Source organism: Pituophis catenifer, unplaced genomic scaffold, assembly GCF_029215685.1.
Source record: "Pituophis catenifer annectens isolate HBS135680 unplaced genomic scaffold, rPitCat1.0.hap2 SCAF_1, whole genome shotgun sequence".
NCBI classification, from domain to species: Eukaryota; Metazoa; Chordata; class Lepidosauria; order Squamata; family Colubridae; genus Pituophis; species Pituophis catenifer.
Window position 1 is genome coordinate 203,586,875 of NW_027256881.1, and position 24,939 is coordinate 203,611,813.

The following is a 24,939-nucleotide window of genomic DNA, read 5'->3' on the forward strand; positions in this document are numbered from 1 at the left end:
AACATGGGAGGCAGATGGGCTTGCTGATTACATACCTGGCTCCCTGCCACGTGTCAGCGGCCCTGCCCAAGCTGCTCAACGTGATTGCCGAGGTGGCGATGGAGACCCCCAGGCTTATGGTCATGGGAGACTTCAACTTGCCATCTGTCGGCAAAGCATCTGAGGCGGCCCGGGAGTTCATGGCTTCCATGACGGCCATGGACCTGACCCAATTAATTCATGGCCCTACTCACACGGGAGGACACACTCTGGACTTGATTTTTGTCTCTGGTCAGTGGATGAATGATCTTGAGATAGGGGATATAGCAATTGAGCCCCTGTCATGGTCAAATCATTCCCTTCTTAGGCTTGACTTTCTAACTGCCACACCCCGCCACAGGGAGGCGGAACAGACTAGGTGGTTCTGTCCCAGGCGCCTGATGGATCCTGATAGGTTCCAGACGGAGCTTGGGCCATTTCCTGAGGCTCTGACTCAGGGCTTGGCTGAAGAGCTGGTGGCTGTCTGGGACAGGGCAGCCGCTGGCACTTTGGACCGAGTCGTGCCTTTGCGGCCTCTGACCCGTCGCCGAGTTTACTTGGCTCCTTGGTTTTCCGAGGAGCTGAGGGAGATGAAGCACCGGAAAAGACGCCTGGAGAGTGGTTGGAGGAGCAGCCGTTCCAAATCTGACCAAACACTGGTGACGTCTCACATTAAGACCTACCTAGTGGCGATAAAGACGGCAAAATGTAATTATTTTTCCACTCTTATTGCATCTTCAGATAATCGCCCAGCTGCCCTGTTTAGGGTGACCCGCTCCCTTCTCCATCTGGGAGCACGGGAGGATCCCTTGAAGGGTTGGGCTGAGGATTTTGTGCAGTATCTGCACAATAAAATCGCTCAAATTCGGGAAGGCTTGGTCTCTGACTGGGTAGGCTCAGGCGGGATGATGGAGGCAGGTCTTGAGAATGTTATTTGGGAGGAGTTTGACCCTGTGGCTCTTGAGGATATGGACAGGATTCTGGGACGGCTGAACATGACCACATGTTTATTGGACCCGTGTCCCTCCTGGTTGGTGCTGGCCTCCCGGGAGGTTACGCGAGGCTGGCTCCAGAGGATTATTAATGCTTCTTTGAGTGAGGGTGTCTTGCCTTCCGCCTTGAAAGAGGCAGTGGTGAGGCCCCTCCTCAAGAAAACCTCTCTGGATCCGACTGTTTTGGCTAACTACCGTCCAGTCTCCAACCTTCATTTTGTGGCAAAGGTTGTTGAGAGTGTGGTGGCGCAACAGCTTCCGCAGTACCTGGATGAAGCTGTCTATCTAGATCCGCTCCAGTCCGGCTTCAGGCCTTGGCACAGCACAGAAACAGCATTGGTCGCATTGGTGGATGATCTCTGGAGGGCTCGGGATAGGGGTTGTTCCTCTATCCTAGTCCTGTTAGACCTCTCAGCGGCTTTTGATACCATCATACTGCGCTGGTTGGAGGGGTTGGGGGTGGGGAGCAACCTTTTTACGGTGGTTCTCCTCCTATCTCTCTGACCGGTTGCAGTCGGTGTTGGTAGGGGGGCAGAGGTCAACCCCGAGGCACCTTGTTTGTGGGGTGCCACAGGGGTCGGTCCTCTCACCCCTCCTGTTCAACATTTATGTGAAGCCGCTGGGTGAGATCATCCATGGTTTTGGGGTGGAGTTCCATCAGTACGCTGATGATACTCAGCTGTACATCTCCACCCCAGGCCATCCCAATGATGCCCTTGAAGTGATGTCCCAGTGCCTAGAGGCCATGTGGGTCTGGATGGGGAGAAACAGGCTCTGACTCAACCCTTCCAAGACCAAGTGGCTGTGGCTTCCAGCATCCCGATATAGCCAGCTGGTGCCATGGCTGGCTATTGGGGGCGAGTTACTGGCCCCCACAGAGAGGGCTCGCAACTTGGGTGTCCTCCTGGATGTACAGCTGTCTTTAGAAAAGCATATGACAGCCGTGGCCAGGGGGGCTTTTTATCAGGTCCGCCTGATTCACCAGTTGCATCCCTTTCTGGATCGGGACTCCTTACACACAGTCAATCAGGCACTCGTCACCTCCCTCCTGGACTACTGTAATTCTCTCTACATGGGACTCCCCTTGAGGAGCAACCGGAGGCTCCAACTGGTACAGAATGTGGCCGCGTGGGGGATAATGGGAGCGATGGGGCGCTCCCATGTGACACCCCTCCTGTGCGAGCTGCACTGGCTCCCAGTGGTCTTCCGGTGTGCTTCAAGGTGTTGGTTGCCACCTTTAAAGCGCTCCATGGCTTAGGGCCTGGGTACTTACGGGACCGCCTTCTGCCACCGATATCCCCCCACCGGCCAGTACGCTCCCACAGAGAGGGACTTCTCAGAGTGCCGTCGGCCAGACAATGTCAGCTGGTGGGAGGGGAGGGGGGAGGGCCTTCTCTGTGGCAGCATCTGTCCTCTGGAACGACCTGCCCCCAGAGATACGTAGGATCCCAGATCTCCGTGCTTTTCGCCGTGCCCTTAAAACTTTTTAATTTCATCAAGCCGGGCTGGCTTAACCCCACCCCCCTTAGATATTTTTAATTGTTAATTGATTTTAGTTGGGGTGTTTTAAATTTATTGGGCCAAAATTTGTTTAATTCTTTTTTTAATTCTTTTTTTAAAAAAATTAAATTTTAAATACAAAAAATTAAATTTTGTATGTGATGTTTTTATTCTTGGCTGTTCACCGCCCTGAGTCCAGTGGGAGAAGGGCGGTATAAAAATATAATAAAATAAATAAATAATATGCTAAACCTAATGCTAACCCTAAACTTAACCCTCACTCTATTCCTAACACTAATGTCAATGCCAACCCTAATTCTGTCTTTAAGCTTAATGTTGGCTTTTGGCTGTCACATCAGGGATGCCTAACCCTAATTTAACACGGGCCTGGTGGCTCAGCAGACTGATAGCATTGTGATTAACACCAGCTGTCTTCAATTACTATAAGTTCGAATCTCACCAGGCTCAAGGTTGACTCAGCCTTCCATCCTTTCTAAGGTAGGTAAATTGAGGACCCAGTTTGTGGGGGCAATAAGCTGACTTTGTATAAATATACAAAAGGATGAAGGCTATTGCTTAACGCATTGTAAGCCGCCCTGAGTCTCCGGAGAAGGGCGGCATATAAATCAAATTTAAAAAAAAAAAACCATTGATTTTTGAGGTGGACTTCAAGAAACACTAACTCTAACCTTAATCCTAACCCTAATGCCAATGCTAGGGAAGAAAAAGAGAGCAAGAAAGACAGACAGACAGACATTTCCCCTAGAAATGGACTTATCCAGCTGGGAAGTTTGAAGTAGAAGACAGAAGGGAAGGGAAGAGGGGGCAATGACTCCTTTATTGCAACAGGACTGGAATCAGAGGAAGAATGATCTGCCCCACTTCTCTCTTACCCCTGGATTTTTGTGTGTGCAGAACTTCTGTTGTGCTTTGTGGCCAACAAAGGGTAACCAGGGATTGCAAGCACAGTTCACTCTTCTTTAAGCCAGCGCAATTTTCTCCCAGTTCTATGCTGAATAGCAGCTTTAGTGTTGCCACGCAGAAGACCCCTTAGTATCCAATAGCCATTGATAAGACCTGTCCTCTGTGAATTTCTATAATCTTTTACAGTCAATCAGAATAGTAGCCATCACCATGTTTAGTACCAAAATAAATCTAAAGTTTGCTTATGTACTATGCAAAGAAGAACTTCCTTTTGTCTGTTCTAAATCTCCTCCCTGTCTTCTGTAATCACTGGCTGTAATCACTGGCTATTGTTATGGCAAAGGATGTAAAACATCCCTGTCCATTTTATGCCATGCACGGTTTTGTAAACCTAGAACCTGATCTCCCACACTCAATCAATCTTTTTGCCAAGTCTAAGAGTCCTAGGTAATATAATGCCTCCTGCTGGAGAGATGCAAGAATGCATTTAAATTATTTCCAAGAAACTGAATCCTCAATGCTTTGCTATTATATCTACCTCACACTTCACAGCCATGTAAGGTGGCTTGCACTTGTGATAAAAGTGCCACGTACATGGCAAAAGTCAGTAACATTAATGGAACTTAAACCTGACATAGATCGTTTCTAAAAAATGAGCATTTATTTTGGATAAATGGTACCTGCAAAAAGTTATTTGTTTTAGTAAATGTTTAGTATAAGTCGTCTTTGCCAACCAAGGCCCCAACCATACACGAGAATACATTTCCCACGTCTCCAGCTGCACAGCAGACGGAGCTTAGATTAAACAGCCCCCAGGAGCCCAAGGCCATTTTCCCTCCTTTTTAAGTGCTGCTCCACTGGCAGCTGCTCCAACTGCAGCCTATGTTTCCAGTTCTTCGGGGCAGGTTGGATTACAGGGTTTAGCGACTGTGGTCTAGACAACAGATTTCCTGACATTTTGCCAGCAACTTTGGCTGGCATCTTCAGAGGCAAAGGTGGTTTGCTATGCAGACCCCAGACAACTGAGCAGGCATGGACTGGGCTTCTGCCTTTGTAGCCAGGTAAATTGACTTCTGGCCGAGCTGGTTCCTCATGGAATTTCAGGAAATCTGTTACTTAGACCAGTGGCCCCCAACCTTTTGGTCACCAGAGACCAATTCCATGGGCAGAGGTTTTTCCACAGACCGGAGGGGGCGTGATTTTGTGTACTGCCTGCATCCTGGGGGCCGGTGTTCTGACCTAGGCTTCCCGAGACAGTAAAAAGCACACAATTAGTCCCAAATACCCTCTTTATATTTCAACGGCTGTGAATTCTGTTCATTCTCACTCTGTTCATTCACAGATGAATCACAAATAGTCGTAAAGAATCCAACAGAAGTCTGCCACAGTCCTTCGGGATAAGGCTGATAAGCACCCACCTTTATCTCCCTTGAAACGCTGCCAACATCTAATTGGCAATTTGCTTTGCAAGGCCACACAGAGCATAGAGTCAAAATGGAGTTGCAGAACATTGCTTCCTGCAAAGGCTCATGTGCCTTTGCTCCTCCTTTATGTCTTATGGGAGGGGCCAATCATCTCCAAGCCCTACTCCCAAGTCATCCCTTTTAACTGTTGTTGCCTTCTGGCAACTCTGCGCATGTGTGCACTGGGAACAGGCTCCCCCTGTTCCTCTGGCTCGCTGATGTCTGACTCTGGAGGCTCTGGAGTTTGCACCTAACTCCCAGATGGCCCTGGCCCCATCTCTGCCTCTGACACAGAGCCCTCGTCCGAGCCTTCCCCAGACTCCAGGACTGGCCCATGTTCCTCCCCAGCCTCCTCACTGTCCGACTCTGCTGCCAGCTCCACAGGCTGCCGATGGACCACAACAGCTGGTTTCTGGCAAGCTGTGGACTGGGAACCTCTGACCTACACCACAAACACTAAACCCTGAAATTCAACATTGCCCAACAGATACTGGACAGGAAAGCCTGCACCAGTTGGTTTTATTTGTTTTTATTGATAATGCTGAGTAGCTGATTCCCATCACACCATACCTCTTGCTTCCCAGGCACTGGTGTGCAAACAACAATGGGAGTGAAAAGAAAGATCAGCACCCATTTTGCTCTTCGTTGTGAACAGTTTTTTGTTGAAGAGGCTCCGATTAAGATTTTGCTGTTTAATTATTGTGAAGGAATTACAGGAATAGATAAAGTCTAGCTATGTCCATATTACTGTTTGGTTTTAATAATTTTAAAATCAATATTATTTTAAATTCAGCAAATTATGAATCATACCCCCTCCCAAAAAAATCATTTGATATGTTAAAGATAAAGGTAAGGGTTCCCGTTGCACATATGTGCTAGTTGTTCCCGACTCTAGGGGGCGGTGCTCATCTCCGTTTCAAAGCCGAAGAGCCAGTGCTGTCCGAAGATGTCTCTGTGGTCATGTGGCTGGCATGACTAACTGCCAAAGGCGCACGGAATGCTCTTACCTTCCCACCAAAGGTGGCCCCTATTTTTCTACTTGCATTTTTTACATGCTTTCAAACTGCTAGGCTGGCAGAAGCTGGGACAAGTAACGGGAGTGCACCCATTATGCAGCACTAGGGATTCTAACCGCTGACCTGCTGACCTTTCGATCAACAAGCTCAGCGTCTTCGCCACTGAGCCACTACGTCCCTGTTAGTTGATATGTTAGGTTTGTTTAATTAAGCCACAAAATCAGAGGTGAAATATTCTGTTACATATAGTGTTTTTCTTCTTTTCTAGGGAACAAACCCCCTCTACAGAGGCTCCACAACAACTTTTAAGAATGTAACATACAAACAAAAAGAAAGGCAACGTGGCAGTCCTTGCAATGCATACTAATAATTCAAAATTATGAAGAAAAGTTTCGGAAAACTTTTATTTAAAAAAAGGAAGTTTGCTCCGTTTTCTTCTAAATTTGTTTGGATGGGTGTAGTAAAATTACTATGGTGGTATGGAAGTTTTAAGGTGAGAGCATATGTGCTTTTAAAAGTTGGACTGTTTTGGAACCAGGCAGGGAGCTGAGCAGCAGTAGAGGAGATTAAATGACAAAGAACCATCTGGGCATATAGGAATGCACCAATTAAGCATGACATGAAAATAATATCTGGTGCAATTTTGCTGTAATGAGATTTGGCGATTGGTCTGAATGACCTTTCAAGAAACCCATTTCAAGTATTCCTTCTGATCTCAAAGTAATTCAAGATGTTAGAACAAACCATCTTCTCAATCTCTGCTAAGGAGTTATAGTTCAGCCAGTTTTGTCAGTCCCAGTCAGCATTTTACTGCAAGTTGAAGATACACCTTTAGAGTATTTGCACCTTAAATATTACCAGATAAAGAAACAGATTTCAGTTTTAAAAGAAAGAAAACCTTGGGAGAGAAAAATGATTTATTAATAAAGTACCCAGCACTTACAGCTGTATTCTTAACCATGGTGCAATCTTAGGTATTCTGTTTAGAAGTCCCATGAAGTTAAATGAGACTGTTTCCTATGAAATGTTTAGCCTCTAGAGTAGAGGTTGATGGATTGAGGAGAGCCATGTTGACTACAGATAAATGAAGGTGGTGGTGAGGGATATGTTGCTGGCTAAGAACACAATATGTATCGCCATTTCTTTGGTACCTTTCAGAGTCTTCACCCATTTGATTTTTGTATTGTATCCAATGGCATCTCTGGTAAACAGCCATTTTGCCCTCTAGGGCAGGGGTCAGCAACCCGCGACTCTGGAGCCACATGTGGCTCTTTCATCTGTTGTGGCTCCCTGTCACTGGTCAAAGGGGGAAGCATGGCGCACCAGGAGGAGACTCTATGGCAAGGGGCGGGTTTTCCAGTCGGCTCCACAATTGATAGGGCTTTCAGTTAAGACAGGTAGAGGAAAAAGGATGCCACACTATGAGGAGAATCTATGGTGGGGAAACCAAACTTCCGGTCAGCTCCAGAATTGAACGGGGAGCTTCCAGTTAGGACCTTTGTGGTTAGGACCTGGTGTTTTCTTTTCTGTGGAAAACGGGTCCAAATGGCTCTTTGAGTGCTTAAAGTTGCCGACCCCTGCTTTAGGGCAACCAGAATACATACCATGTGCTTTCCAAATTACAATATATCTAATGACCCCAAACATTGAGGACCTATGATTTAAGGGAGTTGTTTTTTTTCCAAATATGTAAATAAGATTTAATACAGTGGGTCTCAAAGATTTGCTATGCTGCAAATATGGTTTTTGATAATGCAAATTTTAAAAGATTGTTTTTTTAAAAAACAGAGAGTATGTGTGTTTTATCCTGAAGCATATGTTTGATAATGGTGATGGGAGTTTTTACTATGAATGTACTGTGCATTTAAGACACTGGAAACGTCTGTTGTTTTTACTGAAATGGTTTTGACCTAAGGCTGGACCTAAAATAAGGCAAAAACATTATCAGTACTGTAATATTATTATTACTCTTTGGAGTCCTTTGGCATTATTTTCTAATATGCAAATGGAACAGTTTTTTTTTAAAGGAATGTTATGTTACATTTTTAATATGTTGATATGTAAACTGATTTTTTAAATTGTTTTCACATAGATTCTGTGATATAAAATGGATTAGTAAAAGAAAGTCAAATATTTTGACTGAGATTGATTTTTACAAACCCTGATATCTATAAACTGGTCTACATTTTACCTGTGCATGTTATATGAACCAGCTGGTGTGATTAACTTACAGGTAGTCCTTGACTTGTGATCATTCATTTAGTGACCATTTGAAGCTACAATGGCACTGAAAAAAGTGACTTTTGAGTGGCCCTTGCACTTATGTCCAGTGCAGTGGCCTTACGGTACTTGAGTGCTATTCAGGCACTTGGCAACTGGCATGTATTTATGAGTGTTACAGTGTCCCGGGATCATGTGATCACTATTTGTGACCTTCCTAGCTGGTTTCCGACAAGCAGTCAATAGGGAAGCCAGCAAAGAATGTCACAAATCATGATCATGTGAGGTCTTGCTTAAAAATTGCAGCGTGTTGCTTAACCACTGTGGCTAAAAAGGTAGAATCAGGTGCAATCATGTGATCCTTCACATAATGACGATAGCACTTAATGAAAATTTTCTGGTCACAATTGTGGTTATAAGTCAAGAACCACCTGCAAACTATGGTTTAATTCACTAAGGTTAAACATCAGGTTTAATTCACTAAGGTTAAACATCAGGTACAACCATTCAACCTCCTTGAAATTTATTTTTAAACCCTCCTCCTCTGGTCAATTTACTATTCCTGCATAGATGACCTCATTGGTAGGGGACTGGAGGCTAAAACATATGAAGAATGGTTGCAGGAATTGGGTATGTCTGGTTTAATGAAAAAAAGGACTAGGGGTGACATGGTAGCAGTGTTCCAATATCTAAGGGGCTGCCACAAAGAAGAAAGGATCAACCTATTCTCCAAAGCACCTGAAGGCAGAATAAGAAGCAATGGATGGAAACTAATCAAAAAGGGAACCAACGTAGAACTAAGGAGACATTTCCTGACAGTTAGAAGAATTAATCAGTGGAACAACTTGCCTCTAGAATCTGTGGGTGCTCCATCACTGGAGCTTTTCAAGAAGAGACTGGACAATCATTTGTCTGAAATGGTACGGGGTCTCCTGGTTGAGCAGAGGTTTGGACTAGAAGACTTCCAAGGTTCCTTCCAACTCTGTTGTTTTGTTCTTCTATTCTGGTAACCTGTGATCTAAATTGTCTATTTATTGCTTCTGATTTAGTGGGTCACTGTAAATTTCCCAGAGTTGGCTCCTTTCTTTCTTTTCTCAGCAGCCCAGACCTATCTTTCAGATGACTGAGAGACATTTTGTGAAATAAAGCTGATGAGTCAGAAAGCTGAGGAGGAAGAAAGCAGGGCTGTACATCAAACAGACTGCCTTTCCTCATGCTATGAAAGAGATACATTACCCAAGTGGTTTTCTGTAACATGACTATTAAGTTTGTATATGATAAAAATAAATGCATATGTTTAAAAACATGTGACTAAATGAGCTAATTATTATCCACTTTTGCGAAACATGTAATAGACAGCAGTTGTATATACATATTTCTGTGTATGTGTATAGTAAAGAAACCCACACAATTTTACTGAAAAAATTATACCAAGGCCCTGTCTTATATTTTTCTGAATCCTGAAATAAGCGCTTGGCCTTATTGCCATGCGCTCAAAAGCCCGATTAGGCTTATTATCAGGGGATGTCTTATTTTGGGGAAAACAGGGTAGTAATAAACTAATAATAAACTAATACAAGATAATCTCAGACACAGAAAGGGAGAGACTAAAAAGTGCAAAGAAAAAGTAAGAAAGGAAAAGGAAAGAGTGAAATAAGGAAAAAGAAAACAAATATATAAAGAAGTGACTTTCAATCTCCACCATGTATAATAAACTTTCATTGCTCTTTACCCCCTATAAGTTTTCCAACAGATATTTCTTCTTCCCTTAACTCATCCCTTATCTGTAAGCAAATCCATAAGGTATCAACTTTTTAATCCGGATATCAGCATAAAGCCTGTAAAGAGTTGCTAGAATTTGATAAAAACATCTTATTTTAAGCTTGATCAACTAAACCAACTTTATACTTCTTCCTTTTACTTCTCAAAAACTTAATCTTAATTCATTCAAATTATTATTATTATTTTGTCCAATAAGACAAACCAGGATCCATTGAGTCAGTGTTTCAGAGATACTCCTTCCTTCCTTCCTTCCTTCCTTCCTTCCTTCCTTCCTTCCATCCCGTCCCTTCCCTTCCCTTCCCTTCCTAGCAGGCAGGTACTGTATGTGATTGCTTCTGGATAGGGGTTGTGGAATTGTGTAAATGGCTAGTTAGTTGTCTGGAAACATTGCAAATGAGAATCACATGACCATATGGTGTGGGTCCTGAACTAGCAGCAGCCTGGCAGTGCTGAAGCAGCCACAACTTCCCCAAATTTGATTTCCTTCATAGAAATGGGTCCCAGAATTCCATAAGTTAGTCCATTTGAGATGCCTTGATTGAAAATATTTTGCCCTATTAATATGCACCATTTAATTTAATTTGATTAATTAAATGTATATGCCGCCCCTCTCCGAAGACTCAGGGTGGCTCACAATACATTTAAAAAATCATTATTAAAAGACATTGAAAAATAAAAAAAACATTAAAAACATTAAAAACTCATTCACACCATTCATTTCACCCACTTAAAGGTTACAGACATGAGAATTTTAGCAGTATACAGATTCTTCTTTGTCCCATTGCATAGCTGCCTTTGAGGCTTTAACAAAGCAAATCTAATTTAAAAAAACATTATCCAAGTCATTCTTTTCATTTATCATTTGTATTTCCCTTTTAATTTTTAAAATTTAAGCCAGGTTCCTATGTACATCCAGTATAGAGTCCTTATCGGGGTCATTCTCTTGGCCTGTCATTTTTACTTCCATTTTAAAAGTCTTCTCTGTAATCTACATTTTTTAAATCCAATATTTCTGATTCTACTATTTCTGCATCAAGCAACATTTGTTTTACATCTGTCATTCCTTCATTAACTTCCTTTAAAAATGGTATATCCATAGAAGCAGATATTGTTACTGATATTGTTGATATCATGGCTACTAATTTCTGAACTCATTCTTCAAAGATCTCCTTTTCTATTTCCAATGTTATAGTGTTTAATATCATTTTGTAAATCTTAATCCTAATCGAAACCAAAAGCAGAGTTTTTTTTTCTTTTTGCCTGGAATCTTTAGTCCCCGTTAGTGTCTAATTTATATCAAAAAGTTTCTAATCTCTGTTATGACTTACAATAACAAAATAATTTTGGTTCTCACAAAAAGCTGTTTATATAATTATTTCCAAAACCTTTAACTAAAAGTTTCAATATTACAAATTTGTCTGAATCCTTAATTCATTTATATCTTTCTTGGTTCAAAATCTTATTTAGCTATTTGCCATTTATTTGAAATTCTTTGGATTCTTAAATCTATAGTAATTTTTCTTTGTTCAGAATTAGAAAATAGACTCATGAGGTGGCTTTTCAAATTTACCATTCCAAAGATCTCTAATAACTTTTAAATGGTTAGATGACCAATTTCTGAAAGTGATTAGATGTGAGGTTAGTGAATGTCACATCCTTTTTAAGGTTCTGCCACATTCCAGCTTGTGAACAAGATAATCCCTTCCTCTCCCGGCATTCAGACAGTTATCCTGTGGTCTCCTCAGGAGGAACAGGGATCTGGAGTACATGTTGATGATCTCCTGTCCTTTCCTTGCCCAAAGAGGTTCCAAAGAACTGCTTTACTCACCTGTTCTTCAGTCTTTTCTGTGGTCTTCATTTCCACTCTCTAGGAAACATGTTTAATTCACCATGCCCCCACTGGAACTGCATATTTCGATAGTTCTAACATGACTCTGAACAGGTGTATGAGAAGAGTTGGTGCCACCAACATCCAAACATAGAATTAAAGAAATGGCAAGTGTGAAAAGTCATCATATCTCTCAAAAATGTATTCTCAGGTTAGAAGTTCACATCTCAGCATTCAAGTATCTGTTTGGATGATTCAACAGGATGATTAGACAACTCAGAGTGAATTATCTATGGATGTTATTCATAATTTTATACACAATATCAAATTATAAAAACAGTATGTCAGTAGATCCAATAACACCATTGTGACATACAGTAAATGTTATATTACTCTTTAAAGGCAATTGATGTTCTACTTGGCCATTTCGCATGTGTTTACTAAGCCACAACGTGGCTTAATTTTGGCTTTGCAAACCCATTGTGGTTTACCAGTTGATATGGTGGGTGAGCCAGCTAATGTGAAACAGAAAGCTATGTTATATTCATAGATCCAGCAGAGATATTTTTATGTTTTATAAGTATGAAACCATTTTTTAAGAAATAGCTCCTCTTTCAAATACCAAGTTACATGCCAAAGGTCATATTCTAAACAGATTATAGGTGTTTCATTATAACCATTCAATTAAATACAATGAAATATTATCCCTTTATAATTTCTCTTTCTGTGGTATTAAAAATCACAATTTAACTGCAATTTTTTGAACCACCCTTTGAACCATATGCAACACTGGTAAACTGTATATGGCCCAGTGACTCCAGATTATGGACCTGTTTTATACTTCTGGAAAGTTGGAAAAGGGTCTTCAACACTTTTAAAAATCTAATATTTGTTTTTTGTCATTCACTAGTGGATGAAAGAGATTCTTTTTTTTATTACATTTATATGCCCCCCAATTCCAATGGATTTTGAGAGGCTGTAGACCTTTAAATATTCTCACATCATAGCTGCTTTCTCTTCTGTTTGTGTATTCTGTGTGATTACAAGGAAGGATTAGCGTTTGAGGAAATTAAAATTAGAAGTTTCTTTGCTGTCAGAAATTTGATTTGAAGTCCATCTGGAAGCTGAAATATGGCTCCATGCCACAAGGGCTTTAAAGAACAACTCCAGGACCTTGAATTGGACCCGGAAGCAGACTGGTAACTAATGCAACTTGTGCAGAGATGTAACATGCATTCTACCAGAAACATACATAACTGCTCACACCATTGCATTTTGCACATGCTGAAGTTTCCAGATATTCTTCAAAAACTGCCTCACACAGAACATATTGCAATAGTCCACCTGGGAAATGACCAGGGCAGGAGTGACTATGAATAGGGCACCGTGATAAGTCAAGTTTGGATTTAGTTGAATGCCAGCAGATATTCTAGATCTCTCTTCTGTTTCATCTCCCACAATTTCTCTGTAAGCAATCGGGATTGACAGGATCCATGATGGGGGAGAGGCCACATAGGTGTGATCCAATCCAATGCTCCTTTATTTCAAGTGGCAACTAAGGCCTTTGAAGAACCATGCAGCAGACCAACAATAATAACCCCCAGCTTCCTCTGATACCTTTCTGCGTCCATCAGACACCAGTGGTGGATCAGTCTAAAGCAGGGGTGTCAAACTCAAGGCCCGTGGGCCAGTTCCAGTCCCCGATGTGGTCAGATCCGGCCTGTGGGGATGGCCCCTACATTTTCTAGGACGGCCCACATTGAGGAAACATCAGGCCCGCATGGCTTTTTACCCAGTCTACCCAGTGCAAAGAGGAAACATTGGGCCAGTGTGACTTTGGCCCGGTCTACCCTGTGCAAAGAGGAAACATGCCAGCAGTTTGGGAAGTGGCGTCAAGCTGGCCACACCCAACCAGTTGGCCACACCAACTCAGTTGGCCATGCCCACCTCCCCCTCTGAAGTTAACCACAGCCCTGATGCGGCCCTCAATGAAGTTGAGTTTGACACCCCTGGTCTAAAGAGTTCAGCTGCTCTGCAATGGTTTGCAGTACCAGAGAATCTCATAGTAATCAGGGTGTGATACGACCATGACAAGGGGGCTCTCCCAAATGCAAATCACATATCCACTGCTCTGACATGACCACCAGATCTAATGTGTGACACTGTTCTATTGTCAGGTTCTGGATGACCTGGGCTAGGCACATGGTCTTAGACCGCATTCCCAGGGAAGACAGATTGAAGTCCCCCAAGACCGTACATCTGTGGAACTCCACTGCCAATCCAGAGATAGAGTCAAAGAGCTGAGACAAGGAGATTGTTATGAAGCGGGGAGACTAGTACAACAGTGACAATCCCAACTGATCCCTAGAGTACAACTTAATGAACAGGGTCTCATATCCAGTGACTTGTGGGGCAACACCTCTGAAAGTTGTAAGTAACCACTAACCCTGCCTCAGGTTCTCAACCAGGGTCACACTTGAAACCTAGCTGGGCATAACTCCAAAAGCTCTTTCGGGCTCAACAGGTCCTGGTAATATATGTGACTTTACACAGTCATTTCATGTGACTGGACCCAATGGTACAGGTCTAGAAAGCTCTGTAGAAATAAAAATGTATAAGTAAAGTTAGAAAGAAATGTTTCTTTCAACTGCATAAGGACTTAAGAAACACCTTCATGGTCGAATTTGGGTGATCTATTTATGTACCTATTCAGTTCCTTTCTGTTTGATCAGGCGCAGGAACAGAAGACGTGACCAGCTCGATACATGTAACAACTTTATTTACAATGTAACAAGTAAAAGAAGACTGCTGGCGCGCTGCCGGAGCTCTCCTTATATTCGCTCCCGGCAGACGCACCGCCCCTAGACAGGGATTCAAATCTCCCGCCCGATGGCTGGCAGCCAATCAGGGCGGATGCCCTTATATGGACATAACACTCCTCCCCCCTTAGTCTGAACTGTCAATCTCGTTTACAAAAGTCACGTAGTCGCGCAGGTACGTAGGACGCCTCGGCACCCTAGCTGACCTGCGCAGTCTCACTTGTTCTCCGTCTCCGACCTGGATGGACGGGGCTCTGTCGTCTCCGGGCTCCCTCTCCGGAACCGGGCTTGGTTCGGCTGTCGAGTGAGCGGGGTCACCCCCAGCGCCTCCGGCCGGACCGCAGACCTTGGATGGCTGGTTCTGATGGTCTTCTTCCTGGCCTGTGGATCTGTTGCCTCGTCTCGGTGGCTCGGTTCCGACCCGGGAAGAGCGTCTGAGTCTCGGTAAGTCCACCGTTTGCTCCTCCCTGGTCTCCCGGGTGCTGCGGTTCGGTTGCGGTTCGGCCTGGTGCCGGGTGGGTGGTGGTTCTGTTTGGTGCCCTCTGGACCGGCCCGCCGGCTGCGGGTGGTGCTGGCCCGTGTTGCGTTGTCCGACCTCGCCGGGGTGGCGTTGGTCTGCTAGGTCGGGCTGGCGTTGGTCTACCCCGTCTGGTCGGTGGTGGTCGACCTGGTCGGGCTGTTGTTGCGGTACTACCTCTGCGGGGCGGCGGAGGTCTCCCCTGCCGGGGTGGTGCAGGTCTACCTGGCCGGGTTGTTGTCGGCTCTCCCTTCCCCCTAGTCCCTGGTCTACCGTCGGGTGGTGCCTGGGGTCATCCGGGTCGGGGTGTCGTTTGTTGGCTGTCTTCTGTGATGGGCGGGGGTCCCCCACGTCGGTGATTCGTGTGCCACCCTCGCCCGTGGGTCGTGGGGTGCCCCTCTTGGCTGAGTCCCGGTCTACTCGCCTGGAACTGCAGTCTCCCTGGCTGGGCTGGCATAGGCTGCTGTAACTGGTGGGGTGCGCTGCTCCTCCTCTGGGCAGGTCCCGGTCTACCTGCGGGCTGGGTTGGTGGTCCCTGGCCTTGCCGTGCCCGGTGCCCACCTGGCTGGGTTGGTGTTGCCATCCCCCGTGCGGTTGGCCCCGGTCTACCTCGCTGGGCTGCCGGTGTGACAGCATTTGGTAGTGGGCAGGGCCAACCTTGTCGGGGTGGTGCTGCTCTGCCTCGCAGGGGTGTGGTAGGCCTACCTCGTCAGGGTGTTGTAGGCCTACCTCGTCGGGGTGTTGTAGGCCTACCTGGTCTGGGTGTGGTAGGCCAGCCTCGCCGGGGTGTTGGAGGCCTACCTCGTCGGGGTGTTGTAGGCCTCCCTCGTCAGGCTGGTTTTCATGTGCCCCCCCCACCTTTTTCGGAGTTGGTCGATGTGGCGTCTCGTGAACTGTCCATCTTCCAACTCAACGATGTAGGATTTGGGCCCGGTTGTGCTGGCAATTTTCCCCTTCAGCCACTTAGGGGAGCCGCTGAAATTCAGCACGAAGATTGAATCTCCTTTGCTGAAGGCGCGGAGCGGGCGGCTGGCGGTTGCGGTCACTTCCGGGCTGTATTGGGGGTGCAGCCGGTCCAAGGGTGACCTCAACCTTCTGCCCATCAACAGTTCGGCCGGGCTCTTGTGGGTGGTGGCGTGTGGCGTGATGTGCTGGGTGAGGAGGAAGTTGTCTATGCGCTCTTGCCAGTCCCCCGGGCCCATCTTGGTGAGGGCCTCTTTGGTCAGTCGGACCATGCGTTCGGCTTGTCCGTTTCCGGCCGGCCTGTAAGGGGCGGACAGGGCGTGGCGGATGCCCAGTCCTGCCAGGAAGGACTCCATGGCCAGGGATGTGAGCTGGGGGCCGTTGTCTGAGACCAGCACATCCGGTAGGCCATGTGTGGCAAAAAGGCGGCGCAGGGCTCGGATGGTTGCTTCAGTTGTGGTAGATGCCATGGGCACCACCTCGAGCCATTTGGAGAAGGCATCTACCACGATGAGGAGGTGTCGCCCTTGCATCGGACCCGCGAAGTCAATGTGGATCCTCGACCAGGGGTTGCTGGGGGTCTCCCACTTCGCGACTTCGGATTGCGGCGGCGCTGGGCGAACTTCTTGGCACGGGTCACATCTGGAGACCCATTGTTCAATGTCTCTGTCCATGGAGGGCCACCAGACGTAACTCCGTGCCAGGGCCTTCATGCGGACGATGCCCGGATGCCCCTTGTGCAGGGTTTCCAACGTCCGCCGTTGCAGAGTGCTTGGAATCAGCACCCTGTCTCCCCATAGCAGGCAGCCCTTTATGGTGGACAGCTCCTCCTGCTTCCTGGCGAACGGGCTGAATCTTTCCTCTGGCTTTTCTGCTGGCCACCCTCTGAGGATCCAGGACTTCACTTGGCGGAGTGTGGGGTCCTTTTGGGTGTGGACGGCCACATCTGCGGACGACACCGGGCAGCTGGCGTCGTCATCAATGTGGAGTAGGTGGAGCGTGGGGGCTGGGTCTTCGACTGGCTTCTTCGATGGGCATCTGCTGAGAGCATCAGCGTTCCCTATGGCTGTGCCTGGCTGGTGCACGAGCCGATAGGAGTAGCCAGCTAGGAAAATGGCCCATCTCGTCATTCTTGGGGACATGAAGGTCGGGGTTGGTTGGTCGCCTGCGAGGAGTCCCAGAAGAGGCTTGTGGTCTGTGACTATGGTGAAACGTCTTCCGTAAAGGTATTCGTGGAAGCGCTTCACTCCAGCCACGATTGCCAAGGCTTCTTTGTCCAGCTGGCTATAGTTCCGTTCTGCGCCGGACATTGTCTTTGAGAAGTACGCGATTGGGGCTTCCGAGCCGTTGGGCAGTTCGTGGCTGAGGACTGCCCCCACCCCGTAGGGCGACGCGTCGCAGGTCAGTCTGATGGGGAGCGTCTCGCTGTATTGGATGAGGACGCTTTTGGACGTCAATAGTCCCTTGATGGCCCGGAATGCTGCTTCCTCTTCCTGGCCCCACTTCCAGGAAGCCGATTTCCCCAGCAGGCGGTGGAGTGGCTCAGCAACTGTGGCTTTCTGTTTTAAGAAAATGGCGTAGAAGTTGAGCAACCCAAGGAAAGCCTGAAGCTCCGTTTTGTTTTTTGGGCTTGGAGCTTCATGGATTGCTTCCACTTTTGATTTGGTGGGGTGTATGCCTGTGCTATCAATGAGGAAGCCCAGGAACTCGACTTCCTGTACTCCTATGATGCACTTGTCCCGCCTGACCCTCAAACCCTTGTCCTTGAACCGCTGCAGGACAAGCCTGAGCCTTTCAAGGAGTTGGGGTCTCGAGTCACCGGAGATGAGCACATCATCGAAGTAAGGCACCACCCCTGGAACGCCTTGGAGAAGGCGTTCCATCATGGATTGGAAAATGCCAGGGGCAGCGCTGACTCCAAATTGGAGGCGGTTACATTTAAATGCCCCTCTGTGCGTGACAATCGTTTGTGCCTCCGCCGTTTTGTCATCCACTGGCAGTTGCTGGTAAGCCTGGGCCAGGTCCAGTTTCACGAAAATTGATCCAGATCCCAGGGAATGCAGCAGGTGTTGCACCACTGGGACTGGGTATGCGCTCTGTGCCAACGCCTTGTTGATGGTACAACGGTAGTCAGCACAGATGCGCACAGACCCATCATGCTTCAGTGGGGTCACAATGGGGGTCTCCCATGAGGCATGATCGATCGGTTCCAGTACGCCCTGGGCGATCAGCTTATCCAGCTGTTCATCTACTTTAGGCCGCAGGGCAAATGGAACTCGGCGGGGCTTGAGCCTGATTGGGGTGATTCCCTTGTCCAGATTAAAGGAGATTGGCCTCCCCACAAATTTCCCCAGCTTACCATCGAAGACTTCTTTGAACTCTTCGATGATGGAGTCGAGTTCGTCCCTGCGGATCTCGTGGATGCCCTGAAGTGAAAGTCCTAGAGGCTTGAACCACTCCACGCCCAACAGGTTCGGTTGGCTGTGCTGCACAATGGTGATGGGTAGCTTTCCATCGAAGTCGTTGTATTTCACATGGATGGTTGCTCTGCCTAGGATTTCAATGGGGTTTCCGTTAAAGTCCACAAGTTTGTCTTTCGGGGCTTTCAGCTGGGTTCTTTTGTATGCCGGTTTCAGCTGTTGTAGGTGCTGCCAGTCCATGATGGAGAACGCGGATCCGGAGTCTACCTCCATCTTGCACGGAGACCCCTCTGCTAGCAGCGTCACGTGGAACTTGGTGGTTCCCTCGTCGCTTGTGTGAGCGATGGTGGTGGTCTGGTGCACCGTTCTGTTTCGGGGATATTCCTCCTCCCCGCGCTGGGACTGGTTTGAGGACCGTTTGGATGTCCTCTGGTTATCTTTGCGATTTTCCCGGAATCGCGGTCTGGGCGGCTCCGGGGCTGGGTCTGTGGCTCTGCAGGCCTCGGCGATGTGGCCCCTCTTCAGGCATCGGCGGCAGGTCGCGTCCCTCCATCTGCAGGTTGCTCTGGGGTGGTCGCCTCTGCAGCTGCCGCATCGCTCTCCCCGGTCGCCATGCTGTGGTGTTTCCCGCCTGGGAGGGCGGGACACCTTGTGGACGGCCATTTCCTCATCAGACTCGGATTGAGTGGTTGCCTCGTCTGATGAGGTTGGGCCCGACTTGTGGATCTTATGGATCCCTCTTGCTTTTACCATTGCAGCGGCTGCTTGTTCGGACGTCTCCGCCGCTGTTGCCTCGTCGAGGACGTCTTTAAGCGGGATCCTCTTCCTGCTGAGGAATTTCTTTTGCAGCCCCACATCTCGCATTCCAAAAACAATGCGGTCCCGGATGGCGTTGTCCACATTGTCGAACTCACAGTTGGCAGCGAGTTGGCGGAGCGCTGCCACGAATTCTTTGATGGATTCACCTTCCCGCTGGTTTCTTTGCTGGAAGGTGAACCTGTTTGCGATGGGGGTGCCTGTAGGTGCATAGTGCTCCTGTAAGACGTCCTGCAGGTCGTTCCAGGACATCTCCTCGATGTCCCTAGGTGCCACGAGGTCCATCGCCATCTCTAGGACGTCCGATCCGCAATGAGCCAGGAAGAGGGCTCTTTTCCTCTCATCATCGAGGTTCTGGTATCCATTTCCTCGCAGGAACTGCCGGAATCGGACCATGTATGACCTCCACTTCTCCCGGGATGGGTCGAACGGGTTCAGCGCGGTCATCGGGGCTTGCGGGGTAGCCATTCTGGAAGTCGCTGTGGTGAAGTGACTTCAGCTCTTTGGGCGATCGTGCCGTGAGTCTTTCTCAGGTTCTCTTCTCTAGTCCTTCGTCGCCAGTGTTTGATCAGGCGCAGGAACAGAAGACGTGACCAGCTCGATACATGTAACAACTTTATTTACAATGTAACAAGTAAAAGAAGACTGCTGGCGCGCTGCCGGAGCTCTCCTTATATTCGCTCCCGGCAGACGCACCGCCCCTAGACAGGGATTCAAATCTCCCGCCCGATGGCTGGCAGCCAATCAGGGCGGATGCCCTTATATGGACATAACACTTTCTTTCCTACCTTGATTGTTCAGGTTGTTTACAGATCATCAAATAGCCGCAGTTTTGCAAACTGGTCATAAGTACACCTAGTTCAACACCATAATAATTTTGAATGGTTGCTGAATGATTGCTCCTAATTAGAGGACTATCCTCTATATACTAATATATATTATACCAATGCTTCTAATGTAAGACTTCTAGTAAAAGATTTAACCTGATTTTATTTTATAGGTCAATATAATTAAATACAAACTTTCTACAAATCATATTTACAAATACATTCTCTAGATTCTCTATTATATAGTTATACGATTTCCTGAAATGTTTTGATTTGGGGTGGGGGGCTGCCTGTCAAAAGAGATAATATATTTTTGTTTTTCTTTCCCCTATCTACATTTCTCCATAAAACCCATTACGTTATATCTACTTAGAGCATTAGAGAGTAACTAGTTGAATTAATTATTTAGACAGAAACATATTTCTTCATATTTTCAACTGATATCTAATCAATATCTAGTATTTTCTTTCCTTATTTGCCATGAAGCATTGAAGACAAGACACTGCCGTTTTATTTCATTGTAATAGTGAAGCCCAAGCAACTGCTAGACAAATCTTCATAATTTCCCTTACTAATAACTATACATTTTAATAGTATGGATCACATATTCTTTTTCATGTTTATAAAATTTAAATCTTCATCTTAAAGAGTATTTCTGTCATTTGGATTAAGTTTCAGCTTTTTCTCCCTCATTTCTCATAAACTATATATAGAAACAAGTTCTGCAGTCGTTATTGAGTAGATAGAAATGAGAAATGGTGGAGCAGAATATTGTCTGAATATTGATGACACTTCATCAATATTCAGCCTGGTATTTAAACAAGCAGCCTGGTAATTTTTCTCTATTATTTTACTAGGATCTTAGAAAAACAAACTGATATGATATGGAATCAAAATCTGGTCAGCACTACTATCTTCTCAGACCATTCCTGAGGACTGTAAAAATGGGAGGACCTAAACCTACTCCATATATAACCCAGGAGAATTGTATTCCTGTTGATACTAAAAGATGCTGAAAGCCAAAGAACTGAATTGCTGTTCCTACTTCATCCATTTCCGAGTGAAAGTCTTCTATCAGAGTACCAAAGGCTGCTTCAGTCCTATAATAATCAGTTCTGCAGCCTACTGAATCTAACTGGGCATGGCTAGTCTAGTGAAGAGAAGGACCAGGGGAGACATGATAGCAGTTTTCCAATATTTGAGGGGCTGCCACAAAAAGGAGTGGGTCAAGTTGCTTTCCAAAGCACCTGAAGGCCAGACAAGGAATAATGGATGGAACCTGACCAAGGAGAGATTCAACCTAGAAATGAGGAGGAACTTTCTGACTGTGAGAACAATCAACCAATGGAACAGCTTGCCTTCAGAAGTTGTGGGAGCTTCATCACTTGAGACTTTCAAGAAAAGATTGGACTGCCATTTGTCAGAAATGGTATAGGGTCTCCTTCTTGAGCAGGGGATTGGACTAGATGACCTATAAGGTCTCTTCCAGCACTGTTAATCTGTTAACTAAATTATATCATCAAGAAACGCCTTCTGCTGAGAGATTTTACATACTCCAGCAACTTGCCTCCAAATGGCAATATTAAATAGTTACCTGAAACCACAGCATCTCAACATTTTCTTCAGCCGAGGTTTCACTTTTCCCCCCTAAACTGCAGGAGCCTCATCGTCTCTCCAGAAGTACAGGTAGTCCTCCAGTCATAATCATTTGTTTAGTGACTGATCAAAGTTACAAATGGCACTGAAAAAAGTGACTTACAACCGATCTTCTACAACTATTACAGTATCTCCATGTGATGGTCATGTGATAAAAATTTGGACACTCGGCAACTGCCATACATGACGGTTGCAATGTTCCAGGGTCATGTGATCACCTTCCCAGCCAGCTTCTAGCAAAGTCAATTCACTTAATAACCGTGTGATTCACTTAACAGTGGAAACATGTTCATAAAATTGGGCAGGACTCATTTAACCTCCTTGCTAAACAATAGAAATTCTGGCCCCAATTACAGCTGTAAATAGAAAATTATCTGCATTTATGTTCCTCCACAGCTGAGATACTTTCCATTTTAAAAGAATTTGTATGCATTTATTTCTCAAGCGCACTTTGATCCCTAAGGTCTTCTACTATAAATATTTAGTCTTGTTGAAATTGCGATTAGTATAAAAGCAAGAGAATATACAGTACAAAGTTTATTATATGAGGAGTAAATATGAGTTATATTTTATATAATCAGATGAAGATTTGTATATTAAGGAATACTTCAGAATGTAGACATTCAAATTTTTGTGAAACATTTTGGCAATGTACTTCATAGTTCACATAAATAGTCATCGTTATTCTGTAGCTATCTACCCGTCTTTGCCAAATGTTAACAAAATATAGAAAGCAAATTTTCTGAAATGTGGACTTTCTTCTGGAAAAGGAGCAAATGAAGATTTACAGACAGGTGGATTTTAGGCAAGATCAGCTAACAATTACACACCATAGATACCTTCTATGGAACCTAATCAATTTCAGCTTGCAGTCACATCTCACTGTGAAATATAAGCATACATCCTCATAGTATGTTTTAGAAGTATGATGGAGTGGGAATATAGTCCCTGTCAAAGACAGAGAAGGAACAAGCTCTCCATCACAAGAAGACATTAGCAAGAAAGGAGATATACTGCACACACATACACACACATTTGCAAAAGAAAAATGAAAACATAGCAAAATTATAATTTCAACATTTTATACTAGTATAGAAAAGATAATCATAGTCCATTCTCTCCAAGAATTAAATATAATTGTTTAATAACCTAGAGAAGCAAGTTGAATAAAACCCTACATTTTAAATTATTTCATGAAGTAGAATTTTAAAAATGCAACATTAGAGTAGCTCAGCAGAAAAAGAGGCTGTCCATAATAATCCTTCTGCTTCATGGCCAGTTTAAATAATGAATAAGGAATGACCCCAATCTCATAATTTTATCCTACTTAATGCTGTTCATCATTTTCTCCTGGATTAGAAATTGGTCTTCCAGCACTTTGAAGGTTTGGGGAAATCACGTCAGATCCAAGATTACTTTTCCCAAGGGCTATTTTATATATAAGTTGGGATCAACTCTCATATTCAAAACCTCTTACTCTTCTCATATCTTTTGCTAACTGTCTCAACCTTTCATCACTATCAAATTCAAAATCCTTTTTTGATTTATTCCTCTTAAAGGTATGTATGAATATATAGGAATCCCTGCGGATTTTACTCCGCTAGTTGTTGCAGACTATAGGAGGCGGTGCTCATCTCCGTTTCAAGGCCATTGAGCTAGTACTGTCCAAAGACATTTCCATGGACATGTGGCCAGCATGATGTCAAGGAGTGCCACCAAAGTGGCAGCTATTTATTTACTCACATTTGCATGCTTTCGAACTGCTAGGTTAGCAGGAGCTAACCCTGTCGCATGGTGCTCAGGTCTAGAAAGCTGACAAGCCCAGGATCTAAACCACTGAGCCATAATTTGTATTGATCCAAATCTTGCACCATTTCCCCCAAAAGTAACCTCTGGTACAGTGGTGGGTTTTAATTTTTTTTACTACCGGTTCTGTGGGCGTGGCATGGGGGCATGGCATGGCTTGGTGGGTGTGGCAGGGGAAGGATACTGTAAAATCTCCATTCCCATCCCACTCCAGGGGAAGGTTACCGCAAAATCTCCACTTCCTCCCGATTAGCTGGGACTTGGGAGGCAGAGAATAGATGGGGGCAGGGCCAGTCAGAATTTTTACTACTGGTTCTCCGAACTACTCAAAATTTCCACTACCGGTTCTCCAGAACTGGTCAGAACCTGCTGAAACCCCTCTACTCTGGTACTTCCATTAATACTTTCTCTTAGCCTCACAAGCACACATTTTTTTCCCAACCTATTTCTTAATTTATGCTCTTTACCATTTATTCCTCAAATATTGCATATGTGATCTTCCATAGCCCGAGACTGAACCCAGATGGGCTTGTATATACTGATTTCTCTGCCACTGATTGTGGATTGAGCCAATCAAGATTTTCATGTATCGCTTCTTAGTAGAAACCAGGTATTTAGGCCTAAATCACACTTGCAGCATTCCATTCTATTGGTAAAGATCTGTAATGCTGCAGGCATGTACTGTATTTACAGGACCTTTTCAAACATGAACGTGGCCAGGGTTTACTTCTCGAATGGCAATCTTAAGTGTGGGAGGGCAATATTAAGTGGGGGGGGCTTGGAGCAACACAAGAACACCCCTCCTAAAGTGAAATGAAAAACAACATGCCATATTCAACCCCGAGATCACAGAGCTAGAACTGCCTACCTCTGTGATAGTGACAACCACGGTGGCTGCTGTGTGTCTTATATGACTACAGCCCCGCGAGGGCTTCTTGGGTTGCAGGGCTCTAAGCTAAAATGCTCCATCTCTTGCGGCTCCTCCGAGGAGCTTCACGTCTTGCGCTCTACCGCCCCGATCCTGAAAACTAAGAGTAATCCATGAAAGCAAAACGGAGCATGAGTCCGGTGGGTTTTTTTTTTTTTTCCTCCTTTGTTCAGAGTTAACCTAGCTAGATTGGAGCGTCGGCGGGAAGCCTCCTTGCGAACTGGGTACAAGCTCGACGGCCCTCTTCTTCCTCCCCCTTAGGAGAGAGCAAAGATGTCCTGTGTTTTCTCCTCTACCCTTCACCGGGACGGGGGAGGGGGATTGGGAAACGCCTCTCTCCTTCCTCAGGCAGCGATGGGGGAAGGGTCTGTCAGCCTATCTCCTTCCCGGCTCGGCCCCAGAGCAAAGAGGAGCTACCGCGGCGGTTCCCTCCGCCGCCGCCCC

At 45.6% G+C, this 24,939-nt stretch overlaps 1 protein-coding gene across 1 annotated transcript in view; it reads left to right on the forward strand.

Moving 5' to 3' along the window:
- The window catches only part of ITGB6 (integrin subunit beta 6), an 89,520-nt gene extending 83,023 nt beyond the window's left edge, over positions 1-6,497 (forward strand). Inside the window, exon 16 of the mRNA XM_070956984.1 lies at positions 6,182-6,497. Coding sequence (XP_070813085.1) covers positions 6,182-6,280 — 99 coding nt within the window. The 3' untranslated portion in view covers positions 6,281-6,497. The remainder of the gene's footprint in view (positions 1-6,181) is intronic.
- The last annotated feature ends 18,442 nt before the right edge of the window (positions 6,498-24,939 follow it).